The 18,397-nt window shown below is 39.3% G+C and overlaps 2 protein-coding genes across 14 annotated transcripts in view; one reads left to right on the forward strand and one right to left on the reverse strand.

The window, feature by feature from the left end:
• The window catches only part of LOC146517776 (dedicator of cytokinesis protein 3-like), a 313,061-nt gene that overhangs the window by 245,449 nt on the left and 49,215 nt on the right, over positions 1-18,397 (forward strand). For all 12 annotated transcript variants that reach the window (XM_085160372.1, XM_085160374.1, XM_085160375.1 and 9 more), the window contains one exon: positions 2,993-3,117. In XM_085160372.1, coding sequence (XP_085016498.1) covers positions 2,993-3,117 — 125 coding nt within the window. The remainder of the gene's footprint in view (positions 1-2,992; positions 3,118-18,397) is intronic.
• On the reverse strand, positions 4,818-12,710 carry LOC146517781 (putative selection and upkeep of intraepithelial T-cells protein 1 homolog). 2 transcript variants are annotated; one of them, XM_085160432.1, is made up of 8 exons: positions 12,445-12,710; positions 11,082-11,423; positions 9,098-9,136; positions 7,688-7,966; positions 7,423-7,539; positions 6,327-6,476; positions 6,034-6,165; positions 4,818-5,537 (listed from the first exon to the last, which is right to left on the reverse strand). In XM_085160432.1, exons 1-8 carry the CDS (start codon positions 12,491-12,493, stop codon positions 5,428-5,430), a joined length of 1,218 nt encoding a protein of 405 aa, XP_085016558.1. In that variant the 5' UTR covers positions 12,494-12,710; the 3' UTR covers positions 4,818-5,427. The 2 variants fall into 2 exon arrangements, with proteins under 2 accessions (XP_085016558.1, XP_085016559.1); XM_085160433.1 differs by lacking the exon at positions 9,098-9,136.

An 18,397-nucleotide genomic window follows, 5' to 3' on the forward strand; every position in this document is an offset into this window, starting at 1 on the left:
AGATATTTAAGTCCACAGATGTATTTTTTATAAGTGTGCAAATCTCTTTCAGCAGTACTTAGCTTAAGTCACTTTGATGATTTAATGTCTTGTTGTACAGCTTCGCAGCTGTTTCTGTCGGCTGTGTCGGTGTGTAAAAGATAATTCAATCTTCTCAACAAGTGCACTGCCTGCTGTCAGAGACGTGTTAGGCATTCACGCTCATTTATTTATCAGTCTTAGCTCTTATCTGCCCCAGAGGAGTGACATCATTTAGTCCAGCCCCTCTGCAGGAGACTGGAGCTCGAACTATCTGGTCCTGGGTGAGGAACCAGACAAAGAGTGATTCAAATGATTTGCCATGGGAGACTCTGGCTGGGGCAATTCCCCCCACCCCTGAAAATAAATAAATAAGTAAATATATATATATATATATATATATATATATATATATATATATATAGGGCTGCCACAAACGATTATTTTGATAGTCGACTAGTCACCGATTATTTTTGCTATTAGTCGACTAATCAGATCATGCATCTATTGTAGTAAAATGGACTTATTGCACCAGCAGCATCTGCTCTTATATAACTATCACTAGCTTACAGTTTGAAGTGTTTAAGGTATGTGCTAACTAAAAATAAAGACAAAATGGTAGTTTATTAAATTTTAATGAAATGTGCAGATTGTTTCGGTGAAGTTTAATAAACTCAGCCGATTTACTCAGGAACAAATAAAATACTGAAAAAAGCCAAACAATAACATTTTTAAGTTATCTAAGTGACTTATATATCATGTTTAACCTGAGTAGCGAAAGACGGCGGTGGGTTTGAAAACGATTTGCCGGCAGTCCGGTGTTCTCACGGCTCTAGTTAGCCTAGCCCCCGGCTAGCTATCGAGCTAGTGGGTAACAGACGTCTGCGAAAACGTCGGAGTGCTTTTGAAAATATGTGGTGTCTTGATAAACTGAGCAGATATTTGAGGTTTACACAGCTACATTCTCGCCTGAAAATATGTTAAACGTTTATTTTATGACCCAGAAAGAATAATAAGAGTAATATTAAAACTAACTAGCTGCCGCCATTGTTGGAAACTGAGCAGGGCTGCGCTATGAATTCTGGGACACAGCTTCTTCTTCTTCGGGGTTTAACGGCAGCTGGCATCCTTGTACATGCAGTGCTGCCATCTTCTGTTTCAGTCCGTTATTACACTCTTAAATCCTACTACTTATTCCTGCGTCTTTTGTGATCTTACAAAGCTTCAAACGACGCGTCGACTATTAAATCAGTCGTCGATGATTTTGATAGTCGACTAATCGTGGCAGCCCTATATATATATCTATATATATATATATATATTATATATAATATATTAAATATATATATATATATATATATAAATCTCCACCACAATAAGGTAGTGATCGTGTTGTTGAACAGAACATGGAAAATGAAATGTATGGTTTTCTCGACAAATGTCGAGTGTTAATCAGACCTTTAGAAATCATTGCTGTTGTGCTGTGAGCAGATGCACACACAGTGCAGTAGCTTCTGGAGGAAGTAAGAACCAGGGGGCCGAAAAAATCTGGCAAAAGAAAATAAAAATGGCAAATGTTTGGTAAATCTTAGAGAAAGCAAAAAAAGTGAAAATAAAAAATATATCGTGATGTCTCACTTTGAGGGTCTCATAGACTCTTCTTTAGACCATGTTGGAGGTTTTCTTGGTGCACTGTGGAGTTTAAATATGTGAATTTGTTTCCAACTTCACTTTGAAAAGTAAAATATTATAGTTCCTTAAGTTTTCTCTCATAAATTTGCAGCTGACACAAAGATTTTACATTTTTATGTTTGAGAAAACTTTTATTTCCATATCTGGATTTTAGGTTTTATGCCTCCTTTTTCCAACTGGCTGCAGCCTGATAAAGAAACCACAAAGATGGACAAGTGTGTGTTTGTGTGTGAATGCTGCAGCAGCCTGATATCACATCCAGGCAGCAGCTGGATTTACATACAAAAAACATCTCACTGTTTACTCTTTGTATCCACTGCTTGCAGCTTCATTCGGTTAAAGAAACCTTACCTGTCCCACATTCATGCTTACTTTTTAGATTTAGCAGAAATACCAAACACTGCTGCTAAAGCTAAAGTGCTATGATCTCCACAGTCTCCTGTTAATTCATTTATGCAAATATCATTTCTCCTCTGGTCTGTGGTGCTGTTTGACCGGTGAGATAGTTATGATGTGAGCTGCCATGTTTTAGAGCTGCAGAAATGTCTGTTGCTCTTCAATAGGCAGGGCTGAAAAATGGAGCTGAGGGCAAAAAACTGCAGTTCCTCTAAAAGCAACATTCTTACAGCCTGCCTGAAATTATTCAAAGCTTTTACCCCGTCGTGCCAGCTGTCAGGAGTTAATCTTTACATAATTACAAGAAGTGCTTTGAATACATCATCATTATCATAGATTCATCTGTACCACATCAGGTCCTCCTTTTTTAGCAGCCCTGCAAGCCAATCATTTGCTTTGTATTTAACTTTCGCCTTTAGAAATAAAGGACACGAGTCGAGCAGCTTCATAGTCCAGCTCATGAACCTGCTGTGTTGCTCTCATTGGTGAATACTCTTAATGATGATGAGCTTAACAGGTAAACAAATGAACATTAAGCTTCTCTCTACAGCAAACAGGAAGAAAACAGCAGGGCTGCACACCCCACAGGCACCAGTGTCTTTCACAGACATTAACCACTGCTCCCCTCAGGCAGTGATGGAGTGAGTGCTTAACTCCCATCTTTATACATTAAAGGTGACACCTCCTCTATGAGGACGAGCGGGGAGTGATAAATGAGTCCACACACGTCCACACAGGTCGTTAGTCTTATGTGTGTCAGCGACACACGCGCCTGCTTCGAGATTACGGACGTTTGCATCTTTGTTGCATCTTCACAAATAAAACAACCATGTGCGCTGGTGTTTGATACATATTAGTCTGTATTAACATGTCTCTGCTGGTCCAGGTGACATCCGTAACGACCTGTACCTGACACTGGAGCGAGGAGATTTTGAGAGGGGAGGGAAAAGCGTTCAGAAGAACATCGAGGTGACCATATATGTGCTTTACGCCGACGGAGAAATCCTCAAGGTAGGGAAACGTTCCTGCGATAAAAAGCCTTCTTTTGTCCATTTAGTGACACATAACATAAACAGATGTTCAGCATCTTTCTTCTTCTAACAAAAGAAATAAGTCTTTAATCAGTTTGAAGTTGTGCCTCATGTTAAACTTTAGGCTGGTTTATAGCAGCAAGTTTCTGTAAAGGCAGCAGAGAATTTGTAGCTCACAGTAAACATGTTTCTGGTGTTTTGATGGTTTAGTTCAAGTTTAGATTAGAATTAGTAACTAATTCAAACACACTAAGTAACAGCTGCAGCAGATGAACCAAATGACCTGTTTTTGGACTGTAAGAGTAAAGTAGTGAAAATGTGAGTTAGAATAAATCAGTCACTGTAAATGAGCAGCATAATCCACTATCAGCTCTTTTATGTGTGTGAAATCCACGCTGTTGACCGTGCACACTTCAGTTCATGGTTTTAGTTTCTGTGCTGGGTACCTGCTGCCCCCTGTAGGTTCAAACCTCATATAAAGAAACTAAAACACTTTAAAGCAGTAAAACACCAGGGCAAACATCCGCCTGCTTTACAGGTGAAAATAGAGCAACAGGACCGCTAGTCTTTGTCTTTATTTATTTTCTGCTGTGTTTTACTTGGATCTATTTGAAAGACTGAGTGTAAACACACAAAATATTTTATTTTATGTGCTGGAATGTGCAGAAAATAGGTTTAAATGTTAAACTAATTTCTTCCAGTCAGAGAATGTTGCATATAATTAAATGTTTGCTTGATGCATAAAGTTAAAAGATTAAAACTAATAAAACAAGTTTTAAAAAGAGACTTTTCCATTTGATTACATTTTGTATGATGATTATGTAGAAAAAGTAGAATTGGGCTGAAAGATCTATCACTTTATCACCTATTCAGGCTGTAAATCCTGTTTTTAAAAAGTAACTAAGTAACTAATTACTTTTGAAAATAAGTAATCAGTAAAGTAACAGGATTACTTTTTTGGGGGAGGTAATCAGTAATTAGTTACTGATTACTTTTTTCAAGTAACTTGACCAACACTGCACACAAGTAGTCTCAGTGATAACAAACAATATTACTTACAGATGATGCTGTTTATCAGAGGTGAAACTGCCCAATGCCAGCATACGACTGTCTGTAATAACTGTCTACTTTCAATAGTGTCTATAACATCTTGCAGGCTACTGTCTGCTATAACAGCTTGTATGTGGATGGAGGTCAGACCCTCCTCAATGCCTTTCCACTGAGCATCGTATGAAGGATTACACCAACATGTCATCCGCCTTCATTGTGCTGCCCAATAATAATCCTAGAGAGAAGGAAGCCCCACCCCCCTTATTTTAGCCAACTTTAAGGTTTTTTATCTAATTTGGAGCCTTTTACCTTGTCATATGTGTCTGAAAACATTTTGTCCCATTGATTAAATTGTTTCTGGCTTATTTCTATTGGCAATGTTTGAAATAAATATGATAATTTGGGTAGCATAATAGGGCAGCACGGTGGTTAGCACTGTTGCCACACAGCAAGAAGGTCCTGAGTTCAATTCCACCATCAGGTCTTTCTGTGTGGAGTTTGCATGTTCTCCCCGTGTTTCTGTGGGTTCCCTCCGGGTACTCCGGCTTCCTCCCACCGTCCAAAGACATGCAGCTTGTGGGGATAGGTTAATTGGATAATCCAAATTGTATTTTCTTTTGGAAGATTGTTTCAATGACCTTATGTATTTCCTTCCAAAATGGAACCACACGGGGACATTCCCAAAAAATGTGGAAATGATTTGCTGTTGCATGTCCACAATGCCTCCAGCATGTTGTATTCTGAGAATAATTGGATTTTTGGGCTGGGGTAATAAAATAACGAAATACATTCTTCCAACTGTATTCCCTCCACGAGGTTACTGACCACTGCTGCCTACAGATCCCATCCCATTCCTCTCCTGTTAGGAATAGGTTGCTCTCTGTTTCCCATCTTGCTTTAACACAGTGGTTCCCAAACTTTTTTCGCTGGGCCCCCTTTGTTTTACAGAAAAATGTCGATAACTGAGAATTTTTAAGCTTTTTATTAAGGAAGTCCCTCAGTTGCAAATATCTAAAAACAATCTTGATTTTGCAACCCAAACTTTTTCTTAAAGTCTTGGAAACTCATCACTTTTCCATTTTTCAACAAGGTACTGTACTGTACGGTACTGTAACATAAATTCTATACAATCAGTACAGAATTTATGTTCTAAATAATTCCTGTACTAATTTTACATCAAATATGAGTGCTGGCTCATGACTTTTGCAGACTGAATGTAAGACAGTGGTTCACATCTCCATCAGTCCCTGTCGTCCAGCTCTACGTCTAACTTTATCTCTCCGTTGGATCCTATTTCCTTGGCACGTTCTGCTCCTGACTTTTCTTGAGTTTTCAGATGTTTTAGTTTCCCTGCAGAAATGAAAGAGAACTGGTTCAACATTAGATGTTCTTCATCGTCACTTAAGAACATATGATGAGCTCAGTGCACTGATATGATCTGACAGTGTGAAACTAAAGCCTTTTTAAAAGTATGCAGGCAGGCTGTTTGAATAAGATATATAATCTTCATAGCCTGCGACACGTTTCTTACATGTTACGATGAATCTGACTGAACTGATCACTACAGAAGAGTTGTGTCAGAAATAGCTGAGCCAACAAAGGCACAAGTGGAGTGTTGTACCCACTCTCAGTGACAGTAAATGCATTTCTCTGTGCTGATAATAAGATTTCAGAGATGTGTGATCAGGAACTGAGGTGAGCTTATTGAAAAGCAGATATTATATTAGCAGATGATCAATAGTCTGAACAGCCTGAGTCAAAAACAGAGAAAACTGCTGTTCTTGCAAAATGTAAAAAAATTATATTAAATTTGAATCCAGTTGATCAGAGTAATCGCATCACTAACCAGCCGACTTCTGAGTGATGTTTGTGTTTGTCTCGTGCACAGCATGGCCGTTGGTGGCACCTTTGTCCGATGTTTCTCCACACTGGCTCAAATTTACAGGCTCTGCAGTTTGAGGTTCACGTTGGAGTGAGTCTGTAGAAATAAACAAGTTCATGCTTCAGTGTTTTTCATAAATGTTACCATTTAACTTCCAACTTTTCCACCAAAAACAAGCCAGCCTATCACACCTTTCTTAAAGGTTCCCATTCAAATACGTTTTCACTCCTTGACTTGTAACTGAATGCTTCGCTTACCTGTAGGACCCCTTTCAGTTGACCTTTGAGTATCATTCAAATGTGTTGGTGCGTCACGGCTGTTGGGGCCACTCTTGTCCACGGTTTCTCCGCACTTGCTACAGGTACTGAGACTCAGAACTGCGGTGTACGGTCCACAGCGATCTGAGTCTGTAAAAACACACAACTTTATGTTTCTGTCCTTTTACAGACTGATCATATTGTCACATTATTTTTAATTCACAGTATGTAGGTTAAAGTTTAGCTGTGTATAACCTTAATAGCATAACCACCAGTCAGTCTAACTCTGTTGTTGTACCACCTTTCATGATGATACGGACAGGACAGATGGAAACTGTTGTTTTCCTTTATGAACAAATCAGATAATTACTCAAAACTTAAATAACTAGTTTAGATTTTAGTCTTATTTAACATTTACCCTTTATTAGTCACAGTACAAACAGGAAGTATGAGGAAGACTGACACACTTAAATGATGCTTGAGAGCTGAATTTGCTTTCATTCTCTCTCAGTAAATGTGTTTATCGGTTATGTGAATGACTGTTTACAACCGAAACTAAATGGTTTTGGGTGTCACTGTGGTTTAGGTTTCCATCTAACAAGCAGAGACAGATTCTGGAAATATCCACTGTCCTGTCTGTGAAAAAATAACAAATAAACAAACAAATAAACAAAAAAACTAGAAAATAAGAACATTTATGTTTCTGTACTTTTACAGACTGCACACACACACAACCCTGCATGCAGACAGTAAATATTTTTACTGTTAGCATGGCGTGCTTCTGTCATGGACATCAGTGCATGGGCCAGGAACACAGCTCACAGAGCCCTGCACAAACGCAGGTTAAAGCTCCATCGTGGAATCATGATCTAAACCACCGCTCTGGAAAACTGTTCTGAGGTCAGACAAATCCAAATGTAAAATGATTGTTGGAAAACAAGGATTAACACTAACTAACAGTGTGGGGGTGCATCTATTCACATACCAGAGTCCAGAGTGTTACACGACACACAGAGAAAATGCAAAAACAATAACATGAAATCAGCATTTTTGCACCCTGCAGATGGTTAATAACATCATTTCTTTTTAAACGTACCTCTCTGACATGTTCCGATGGCGCAGATCGTGAGTAACGTTCCCACAGCTCCAATTAGAATTCCAAGCACAACACTCCAGCCATGATCTAACACTTTGCATTCCTCAAATATTTTCTCTGAAACACGTGAAAAACAGCAAATCTAAAAAAAGAGTCCATCTGCAGGTTATAAACGTCATACTGTATCCAAAAATACTTTTATTTAAATATAGAAAAACTAATAATAAAACACCAATTTAAACCCAACAAAGACGAGAAATCTCACCGGGCACATAGATCTCTGCTTTAGTCTGGTGGTGGATGTCCTCCTGCCTGGCTACGCAAACAAACAGGTTAGTTGTTATCCTGCTAACGGTGGATCTCAGGGAGACGTAGTAGCGTCCTCGCTTTTCCGAGACCTGTGGCTCCTCGGCAGGGAGAACGTTTCCATCGCTGTCCTGCCACTCCAACTTTGGTTTGGGAAAAACGCCTGGAACCTCACATCTCAGCGTCACCCCGTCCTCTGTGACATTAAGTATGGCAGTATATGGTGTCATAGACGCACCTGTAAATAGAACAGCGTGTGAATAGTTTGTAGAAATGTGATAATATGACATTTTGTCTACAGCTACTTAAATAGCTTACAAAAATAAAACCACAGCACGCCAAAAGAATGAACCTAAAATGTGATGAAAATTAAGCTGAAACTTTGGTGGTCAACAGAAACCTTGAAAGTGTTCAGGTTTTGTCCCAGTGTATTAAATCTCCAGCAGCTCCATGCTGACCGCTCATCAAACAGATGCACCACAGATTTCTCTTTTTTCCTCTCTTCAGTCATTAACTTTGCTGATGTATGTTAGTAGCTCATTGTTCCTTTAACCATTTTCACACAGCAGAATAGCTCAGAAGGTAAAAATAGAGTTAAGACCTGCTTTCAAGTTAGCTAATCAGGAAGTTTAAGACCGGAAATGGGAAAAAAAACTCGACAGACTTTCTCCCTCACTCTTCTATTTCCTCCTGTGTGCACATACACAGCTCTGATGTTCTGTTTGAGTCAGTTAACAAGTATTATAGTGTGTTAGTGTTAGAGCGTGCAGGGACAGAACTAATCATGTGCAACGTCCAAATGCAAAACCAGGAAGCAGAGTAAAGTTTGTAACAGCCCACAGAGGAAAAGCAGAGCTGGAGGTCGGTGAAAAAGCCTGCAGATGTGACGTGATTGTGGATGATGTTTGGAAAGTACATCCAATATACAAAATAACAAGTCTCTGCTTCTTATCATCTCAAAGACATTTAAATTTGCAATGTGTGCTGATGGATTACCAACATAAAGACGACACAGAGGTAATGTGGAATACATTTCAGTTCAACCAAACTATGAGAAAAAGTGATGCTAAATAAGTGAGGAGTGATTGTTTGAAAGCATGGAAGTAAATACCTGTAGTTAGCAGGACTGGGTACAATTATTAAAATGTTCAGTGAAAATACATTTCAAATGTAATTTTTTGTCACCGTATAAATGTCTCCACACAGACGGCTTCTGCAGTAGTGGTGTCAGTTAGCAGTGTGGGAGCGTGGTGTTAGATTTGGTGATATAAAAAGACATAAAAAGGTGATACTTGGTCCTGCAGAGATGAAGTCATTCACACACATTGCAGATTTAGATGTCAGTGACATAATCAAAATCAGGACTCACCCAGAATGTTTTCAGCTAATCTGTCCATGTAGGAGGGACCTTAAAGGCAAAGATGCAGATGGATTACAGCATATCATGGCTGCTGAAAGCTTTCAGACTGAACCGTTTTCATACATTTAAGACTTGAGAGTGAGTTCTTGTACTCAGTCTGTGGGCTCTCTCCCTTTAGGCTTACTGTACAGTTGTATTGCTCACCTGAATTCACAGCTGGTCATCTGCTCGGTCTTAGCATTTTTATTATGAACTCAGATTTCTGAGAGCATGCAATCATACAAAAGCAGGGCTTTTATACATGAGCTGACTGCACAGCCATTCTCTAGTCTTAGCATTCTTTCACTTCTTCACGAAGACATTAATGTATTATTATTTCAGCATGCAAATAAGGAGCTGTTAGTAGAAGGCCTGTAAACGACAATTTAAAATTAGTCGCTATGTAGAGAGAAGATTAGGCAAGCTAGAAAATCAGCTAGCAGGTGATTTAGCCCACACAAAGGTGCCTGCCACAGTTTAGTAAGACGGTCAGGTTAGTGAAGGAAAAGGCAAATCACACAAATCTAACACTGTAAACTGTGAACATGTTAACTATAGGGAATCAAGCTTTGGGTAACACCAGTCACGCTGTAACTCTAGACACGCTAGAAGTCTCTCAGGAAACAGGGCGACTTCTTGCACAGCTGCTGGGGGAAGCATGAGCAAGCACGGAAAAAGGTGTGACTCAAAGCATGCATACATACATACATATATATATGTACACATGCACATGCACATGCGCACATGCACATATGCATATGCACATATACAGTGTTGGGGAGTAACGGAATACATGTACCGCCGTTACGTATTTAAAATACAAAATATGAGTAACTGTATTCCGTTACAGTTACTGTTTAAAAAGGTGGTATTTAGAATACAGTTACTTTGTTGAAATAAATGGATTACACGGCGGTACTTTCCTGTTTCATATTGTGGCGGGTCAGGACTGTTTGGTTTTGTTTGACAGCTACGTTCTGTTGTTCCAGGTGGCAGCGTTACGGTTGCCATGGTTACAGGGTGCCGCTCTCTCTCTGCTTGTTGTTGTTGTGCTAAGCTAATAAGCAGAATGCTACCGGTATAGCTCTAAAGAATGTAGCATCATAGGCAGTGTAGTCCGTGCTGCAGGGAGAATGGACTGCCGCAGCCATACACGTTATGTGTCTGTGAGCGAGGGAGGGAGAAAAAGGAAAAGTACGAGCTGTCATCGAGCAAAAACGGGAGCTGGAAGCTTGTAAATATAATAATAACCACTGCAGCCAAAAAGAGTGCCTGAGGAGCCCAGTTGTAAGTAAGCTATTAAGACTCGACTGTACACCGTGTTCGTGTTTTCCTCCAAAAACGTCAAAAAGTCATCATCAATAAGTCTCCAATAACACCAGAAAAAGTAGCTAAGGGGGTCTGAAAACTCGCTAAATATAGCGACAAAGTCGCTAAGTTGGCAACACTGCCCAGACAACAAAGTAAAGCTAGTTTTCGGCTACGAGCCCGACACAGAACCCACCGTATTAGCCAGAGGTCCCTTCGGAGCCGCGGACCTTCAGTAACAGTAATAAATCACAGCAATAGTACATTCATGTAGTTGTAAACAGCATGATAATATATTAAGTAATCCAAAGTATTCAGAATACGTTACTCTCATTGAGTAACGTAACGGAATACGTTACAGAATACATTTTGGGGCATGTATTCTGTATTCTGTAATGGAATACATTTTAAAAGTAACCTTCCCAACACTGCACATATATACGTGCATGCATGCATATACACACACACATATACATATATATATATATATCCTTTTACATAAATATTACCATTTTAAAATTTTATGTATTAATCTTACAATGAGCATTAATCTCTGGATGTCTTTAGCTTCAGTTTTTTAAGAAGAAAATCAGCCACAGTCTGAAATTCAAATCAACATAAGTTTGGCTTATTTAAAAACACTCACTGACAACGAGCTGCACGCTGAACGTTCTCGGGGGGTTGAGCCGTGGAAAATGACACGTGTAGTTCCCACTATCAGACACCCTGGTGTTGTTGATCCTTATGGAGGCGTTACCGTGTTTCAGTTCTTCTTCCAGGTGAGAGACCCGATCTTTGAACTGCTTATCTTGGCCTGGTCGTCCATTATTGTAATGGTCACCACCATCATACATAAAAACCTCCTGACTACCCTTCTTCCAGTCAAACAGGACATTAGTGATGTCCTGTTTGCTGCTGAGAGCACAGGGCAGAACGGCAGCGCTCCCTTCTTCCACGATCACTTCAGTGAGTGTGGGCACTGAAAAAACTGAATGTGAAACAACACATGTAAATCATTGTGTTTAACAAAGTAAATATATACAAACACACCCTTTTGTTTGATTACCATACCATAATGTATTTAAATAGCACTTTAAAAACAACACATGGCTGACCAAAGTGCTGTACAGCAGAAATATAATAAATACAATAAGAATAGTAAATACAATAAATAAATTACAAAACAATAATAGTGTTAGTTACCCACGGAGGAAAAGCCAGCAAATAAAAATGAGTTTTTAAACTGGATTTAAAAACCACCACTGCTGTAGATTGCCTAATGTGAAGAGGAAGCTCATTCCAAAGCTTCGGGGCCACAATAGAGATCGCTCTGTCAGCTGTGATTTAGGGACAGAGCAACAGCTGCTCAGCTGAGCGGAGGGAGCGAGGGGAGATAAAGGGCTTCAGCAAATCGGCCACCCCATTTAAGGATTTTAAAATAGATTCTAAATTGTATTGGAAAACAGTGTAAGGAGGCCAGAACCAAAGTAATATACTCAAATTTTCTTTTACCAGTTAAAAAAACTGTGCTGCAGCATTCTGCACCAGTTGCAGACATGACAGAGTGCCCTGGCCAACCCCTATTAAAAGGAAGTTGCAGTAATCCAAGCGTGAGGTTATGCCCATCACCCATCAGACCACCGGGAAAATCCCCGGTATGCCAGATTACCAGACCAGTCCTGCTGACCATCCTCGCATCACATACAAGTGTTTGGGATGAATAAGACAAAGAAAGACAGACAGACAAAGAACGATTCATAAGACCCCTATGACTGAAGGATCAAGGGAACAGTTCAACCTGATAGGGTTACGGGGCCCAGCTCTAGAGCCAGGCCCGGGGAGGGTGCCCGAGTACGAGCGTCTGGTGGCCGGACGTTAGCCCATGGGGCCGGGTACAGCCCGAAAAACGGACATGGGCCTTACAGTCGCTGTAAAATCTCGTATTTAATAAATGACGTGTGCACGACTTGACACTTTGCTACTGTACATAAAAGACTATGCAGTGTTACCGGTCTGCGATGTGATGAAGTACAGAAGAAGTCGAGCGAGGTGTGTCATTGTTGCTGAGAGTTAGAGAAACTCGTGGAAGTAGATGGGCGTCGCGTGAAAAGCGATAAACAGGCGCTGTGTCGTCCGTTAAGATGGTTCCAAATGTCGATTCTATCGATACCAAGTCGGCATCGGATCGACACTAGCCTGGTGAGATCGATTCTTTACTTTAGGTTCCGTTCTTGTTTGCAATGCTGTGCTTACGTCAAAGACTCGCTCCTCCCACCACGCGCCGCCCGAGAGCGTCTGGCTGCAGCCACTGGGGAGCGCCATATTGCGACCTCCACACTAACCGGAAACACGTGACCTCCACACTAACCGGAAACACGTAACTTCAGTTAAATCGACTTTGACAGCTAAAACGAAATTGTGTTTTTTTTACTATGCATGCTGCTGATAAATAAATTTGGTTCTAAGTGTTTTTTAACACTCTGGGTTTATTAAAAAAAATCACCATCCCTTCAGCTTGTTCGTGGCAAAAGTGTCCATGTGTTATGTTTTTGTTTCTTTGCTACTTTTTTCATAAATATAAACTAGTCATTACTTTTTACATTTTTAATCCTTCAAACACATTTTTCTAGTACAATGCACGTGTTTGAAGACAACCTCAAAACTCACCATTTCATATATCAGCAGTGCTACTGGAAATTATTGTACAGTGGTCCCTCACTATAACGCGGTTCACCTTTTGCGGACAGTTTCGCTGATTTTTTTTATTTTTTTATTTTTATTTTTTATTTTTTTACAGTACATTGTGTTGTGCGTTCTGATTGCTGTGGACCAACCTGGTACAGTGTCTCCTGTACAGCAGCGGTCCGTTGAGTCGGTTTCCCTGGGTCTTTTCCCGTGTTGTGGTCGTGTGTCTTATTTTGAAAGAACTATTTACGCGTTACCATAGCGACCAGAGAGCATCAAGAAGCAGAGAGGAGGACGTTACTCACAATGTTGTTGGCGCATTTCAGGAGGACGCTGCTCATAAAGTTACACAATTACACAGCCGAATTCGCGTTTATTATTATATTTACAAAATACCACCGTTTTTGTCTTTGTTTGTATCATGTTATTTTGTCGTATTTATCTGCAACACCTTAAAGGCCGGTCCGTGAAAATATTGTCTGACATTAAACTGGTCCGTGGTGCAAAAAAGGTTGGGGACCGCTGCTGTACAGCACAGAATGCGTTTAGCTTGTCAAATTTAGATAAATCTGCCCACAAAACGTTTTGCACGGTTTCGTTTTATAATACTGGACTTGTGTTTCTATGATGGGTTGAACTTTAAGAGTGTTTAAACAAAAGAGAAAAGTGTGAAAATGTTCATGCATGTCTGAGGGAAGTGTATAAAGCATGTAGTGAGGGGTTTTACAGTCTTAAAACATTTATAATAATTGTAAAAATATAAAGTTGTCTACTTCGCGTAGCGAATGTAACTCCCGCGATAAACGAGGGACTGCTATATTATTAGAGTCTGGGACAGGGGTCGGCAACCTGCGGCTCCGGGTGGTTTGGGAAAATAAATTAAAGTATTTAGCTGAAGTGTATTTTATTTGTGTTTAGTTCTTTTTTTAACTTGTAGTTCTAAATTGGAAGATTATTGTGATTTTGAAATATAAAAATACAATTATATCTTATTATTTTTTCATCGCTCAAAATAAGCGTCACACTCGCGGAAGCCGGTGTACCCGCCAAAGCGGCGTGCATTTACCGAGACTTTCAACACCAGGTAGGCCAGTTATGGATCTTCGGATCCACATTATGTCAGCAGCTTAGGAAGAATTTTCAAATATCTATTTTTCTTTTTAGCAGCATAGAGCTCTTTTTCCAATTTTTTAAAAGTCAGGTCAAGGCTCCAAAAGCCCAAAGGCGATATAAGGGTGGCGGCTCACAACAGTTTTTGTTTGCTGGATCATTTTAGTTCAGCTTTCTTTTTGTTATATTTCTTTAAGAGTTCAAAATGTGTTCATTACATAAATAAAATGTAATTTTCTCTGTAGCACTTCATGGATTTCATAAGCAACACAGTTGCTCTGTGGATTCTTTTAAAAAGCAGTTAAAAACTTTTCTGTTCAAACAAGCCTTTTGTTGATCTACGTATTTTATATTCTTTACATTATTTACATTTGATCTTTTACATTGTGTATAATGTCTATTGATTGTATTATTTATTTTAATATTTGTGTACAGCGCTTTGTGACTGCCTGTCTGTGAAAAGCGCTTAATAAATAAACTTTACTTACTTACTTTAGTTGTTCACACAAAGCATAAAGGTAAAAAAAAATATATATATATATACAGTGTTATCTTCATTTTAGATTTCAAAAAGTATTTGCGGCTCACAGTGTTTTCTTTTGCATGGAAACCGGAAAGTGGCTCTTTGGGTGTTAAAGGTTGCAGACCCCTGCCATATCTCCACGCTGTATGACTGTCATGCTGCAGACAGGGCAGTGAAGGTCTGTAAGAGAGAGAAGAAAGAAGAAGAAAAACAGTAATTTAAATGTAGTTGTATAGAATGCAATCAGTTTAACTAACAATCAGATTGTACATATTAACAAAAATATCCAAGCCCTCCTCAGTAATGAAAGCAAAATGGTGTGGATCACAAGAGCTGTCAAGAAATGTGGTGAATAGGAAAAAATATTTAATGAAAGCACACTTTTTTTTCTCTTGCTGATGAATGCACTGAACTGTACAATGTGAAAAGCAACATTTAAGTCAACAAAGAGACTGCAGACGTGCTGAAAAGAAGTGCATGTTTATAACTTTAACTATGAGGTATATTTAGTACCAACATACCTTTGAAAGGCAAAGCATTTTTAATGTGTCCATTTATATGCTGCTCAATCTTTGCCCTGACAGTAGGGCTGAAAGTGGGGCAGAGAGGGCAGTGAAACAGCCAACACGTGGTGCATTCCTGCAATTCTGGCTTGGAGGCAGAATTGCAGGAATTCCAATTTGATATGTGCATCTAAAACAGAGAGAAAAACAGATAAACACCATATACACATTTAAGTTCAGGTTTTAGCAGAAATAACACGTTACAGTTAGCGTGTAAGAGATTTGGGGAGAAAATTCTTTACAAAAACATAATTTACAAGACACTTTTATTTGTGACATACGTATATATTGACATATAACAGACAATTTAACAAAGGCTAACTAAAATCTGGGCAATAAAAAAGCAGAACAGAATGTAATAGAGAATATTAGTATTTATAAATGTATAAATCTCTTTGTGACAAACTTTACAATGTTGATGCAGGTGGAAGGAAAGACATGAAGTGCAATATGCAGTAAATGGAACAATGTGCATTGATGTTACAGATAGTGAAAAGCAGTGAAGTGAATTTGTTCAATAACAAACAAAAATCAAATCCGTTTGAAAGGGACCACTAAATGCTAGTCAGAGGTGTTAAAAGTGCACACATTCCTTACTTAAGTTTAGATTCCTCGGGGGTATGACCGCTGTTGTAACGCTAACAAAGTGCCAACATCAGTGTAAGCAAAGTAGATGATTCCTAGAATTATATAAATATTAACAGCAAATTTATACATGAAAGACTCCTTACCAACCTTTACGATCGATTTGCAAGGTTAATGATCCATGCAGGAACAAGACAAAAAAAAAAAATCCATGCGGGAATGTGCTTGTGTATAAATACACAAACAATACACATATGCTTTCAATTGTGTAATTTAAGTGATCTGGGTAGCTCTGTTTTGGAAGTTCAGTTAACGCTTGAAATGTGTTTTGGAGTTTGTACGTGCTTTGTCTCTAGGGGCCACTGTATATATTTATATATAAACATATATAAATAAAACCACTTTTTTATATTAGTAATTCCTTTTGTGCATAATTGTATATTATTGTTAATAATAAATAAATTAAAGCAACAAAACAACCTGAAGAGCCGGTTCTCTAAAAAGAGCCGGAAATCCCATCACTACTGTCAGCCCAGAGCAGGCCCACTTTGCTCCCCCTCCCCCCTCTTGTGTTTCGGTGTTGCACTGTCACCGGACGTTCACACTGCAGGCGACTTTTTTGACCCTCTGCGACCCATATCCGATCATGGTCTGACAGTGTGAACGGTGCAAATCCGATATTTTCAAATCCGATCTGGGTCACTTTTGTATGTGGTCCTGAATCCGATACATATCCGATGTTTTAGAAAGCGACTGCTGTTTGATGGTCAAGTCGCATTAAATCCGTCTTTTACGTCACCGACACAAGACAGACGCCAATTATCAGCACCGGAGAAGACATCGCGAACGCTTCCTGTCCATCCAGTGTAGATGTCAGTGAAACTGTTGGGAAGACAACGTTGGAGAAACGTGAACATTTTATTTGTTCTGTATAATCTGCAGATTCTGACAGAAATCTGCAACTATCCTTTGAAGCAGCGCTCCTCTAAAACAGCAATAAGGATCATTATTAGGTTATTTACATTATTATGTAAATAACAAAATAACTTAAAACAAAAATTGGGAAACGTGAAGTCTGAAGTATTTATATTAAGGGCCATCAGTCAAACAATATTGTTGCTCTGGGTCTAAACAGAGCGCGTTGTGTGTGACGTCTTCTTTTGCACATGCGGCTGCTTTGAGCGTTCACACTAGAGCGCGTTTGCTGTCGCATTTTATTTGTAGTGTGAACGAGCAGACACAAAAATCGGATTTGATCAAAAAATCGGAATTGAGCATCAAGACCTGCAGAGTGAACGTAGCCTTTGATGCTTTGGGGGTTGTTAAGTTGTTTACATATTTTCTCAATGATCCAGGTAAGTAAATCTCCAAAAGTTGATTCTGTTCATCTGGATGTCTTCAGTGGGAGAAATATTTCGTCACTCGTCCAAGTGACGTCTTCAGTCTCAGCTGACTGCAGGTTTCAATCTTATAGACAGTACATTTGCATAATGACTAAAACCAGCCCACTGAAGGAACAATGGGCTGGGAGGTCAGTTCCTTCATCCGGTGGTCACCCATGGCAAGCAGCCGCAACGCAGCAGGCATGGAAGTGGCTGGCACGCAGGACCATGCAGCGTGCCGGTGTCGTGCCAAACTAGGTATCCCTGACAGAATTTGTTTCCCCTGCGTCGGGAGCATGCACTGGCCTCTTGAAATCATGGACAAACAGTATCTCACATTCATGATTTTTAGTTCATAAACACTTCTTATAATGACTAACTGCTCCAGAAATTTTGGAGATGTTAGCTCTTTATACAGTAAAGTTACAGTGGGATACAAATGATGATCAGTCAAAATGTCATTGGTTTATTGAAATAATCCCGTCCGATATTATGCTTAGGTCCCGAAGCAAGGGAAACAAATTCTGTCGGGGATATCTAATTTGGCACAACTCTGATGTTTGGATATGTATCCCTTATTTTCCATGTAGTACATTAATCTTTCATTTATCATTCACTCCATTTAAACATGATTCAATTCTGTCTTTGTAAAAGGAATATTTAATAAATCATCTGTATCTTCTACCATTTTCAGTAAATCCCAATTCTCTGTTATTGTCTTTTTTCTTCCTCTTTGTCCTTCTTCACTAACATTGCCTGAACTGTGGATTTTAACAAACGTTTTTGCCAACACATTTGGCTTCTCCTCATCTTTTAGTTTCAGTTTCAGCTTTATATGTCATATGCAATTTAGCACATGGTCAACCACACAGTCAACATTGCTATGAAATGTGTTTGATGAGCAGAAGACAAGTCACTCAGCAGTATAATACAATACAACACTATAAGTTACACAATAATATGTATATAAGATGAAATCTTAAGCACAAAACAATTACAGTTCCAAGACATAAGAGAGAAAATAGAAACTTAACTGTTGGCATCGGAGGGGACGGGGGGCACAACATAATTGCACATGAGATAAAGTGGCAGGAGTGTTGCCTCTCCTGTGTGA

This window comes from Neolamprologus multifasciatus, chromosome 5 (genome assembly GCF_963576455.1).
Source record: "Neolamprologus multifasciatus chromosome 5, fNeoMul1.2, whole genome shotgun sequence".
NCBI lineage: Eukaryota > Metazoa > Chordata > Actinopteri > Cichliformes > Cichlidae > Neolamprologus > Neolamprologus multifasciatus.